Genomic DNA, 680 nt, shown 5'->3' on the forward strand with positions numbered 1-680 from the left:
GAAGCTTGAGCCTGCTGAAGAATCACCAAAAGCCTAAGAATTCTTCTACTGGTCAGTCTCAAATGTGTGTGATTCAGAGGTCTGCCTCCAGTATGACCTCCTCCCAGTAGTCCTTGAAAAAAGACACATTGGCATTGTTCTGGCAGAACTCACATAGCCCGGGCCAAACCTCAGGGTCAACGTAGGTGTAGAAGATCAGGTAACCTTGGAGACTTGGCAGCAAAGCTTCAAGCTGAGCCAGAAACACAGCGCAGACTGAAGCCAAACTGTGGCCAAAGATGTTGATATTGAAATGCAGGGCATCATGGCGGTAGGGGACGGCATATGGTGTGGTGCACAGGCTGATAGCAGAGGGTTCCAGCTCATGATCGGCAATCCATGTCAACCCCCTGCGGCGCAGGACCTCCAGGTTGGCCTGCACTGGCTTCAGAGGCTCCCAGTCATTGATGATGGTTTTGTTGGGCAGCAAATTGGAAACCACATGGTCTGACAAGATTAGCATCTCGGCCTGCTGCTGGTCCAGAATGACCAGGCTGTGGGAGGAGGAGTTAGTCTGGCAGGGAAGTCTGGACTGAAGCTCAGCAACAAAGGGGCCAAGGTCAGTCACCTCACAGCACAGAGATAAGATGGCCTGCAGAGGGCGACACAGTGAAGACCAGGAGCTCAGGTCTGAGGTGGAA

The 680-nt window shown here is 52.6% G+C and overlaps 1 protein-coding gene across 1 annotated transcript; it reads right to left on the reverse strand.

Annotated features, from left to right (window-relative positions):
- Positions 1–8: 8 nt before the first annotated feature.
- LOC109954320 (histidine N-acetyltransferase-like) lies at positions 9–666 on the reverse strand. Its single transcript, XM_020589689.1, has one exon. It carries the CDS (start codon positions 500–502, stop codon positions 74–76), a length of 429 nt encoding a protein of 142 aa, XP_020445345.1. The 5' UTR covers positions 503–666; the 3' UTR covers positions 9–73.
- Between the last annotated feature and the right edge of the window lie 14 nt (positions 667–680).

Source organism: Monopterus albus, unplaced genomic scaffold (genome assembly GCF_001952655.1).
Source record: "Monopterus albus unplaced genomic scaffold, M_albus_1.0 scaffold6271.1, whole genome shotgun sequence".
In the NCBI taxonomy this organism is placed as follows: domain Eukaryota; kingdom Metazoa; phylum Chordata; class Actinopteri; order Synbranchiformes; family Synbranchidae; genus Monopterus; species Monopterus albus.

What these genes read in the sequence shown, in the direction of transcription:
- LOC109954320 (XM_020589689.1), bottom strand. Translation starts at nt 502, where the DNA reads ATGCTAATCTTGTCAGACCATGTGGTTTCCAATTTGCTGCCCAACAAA.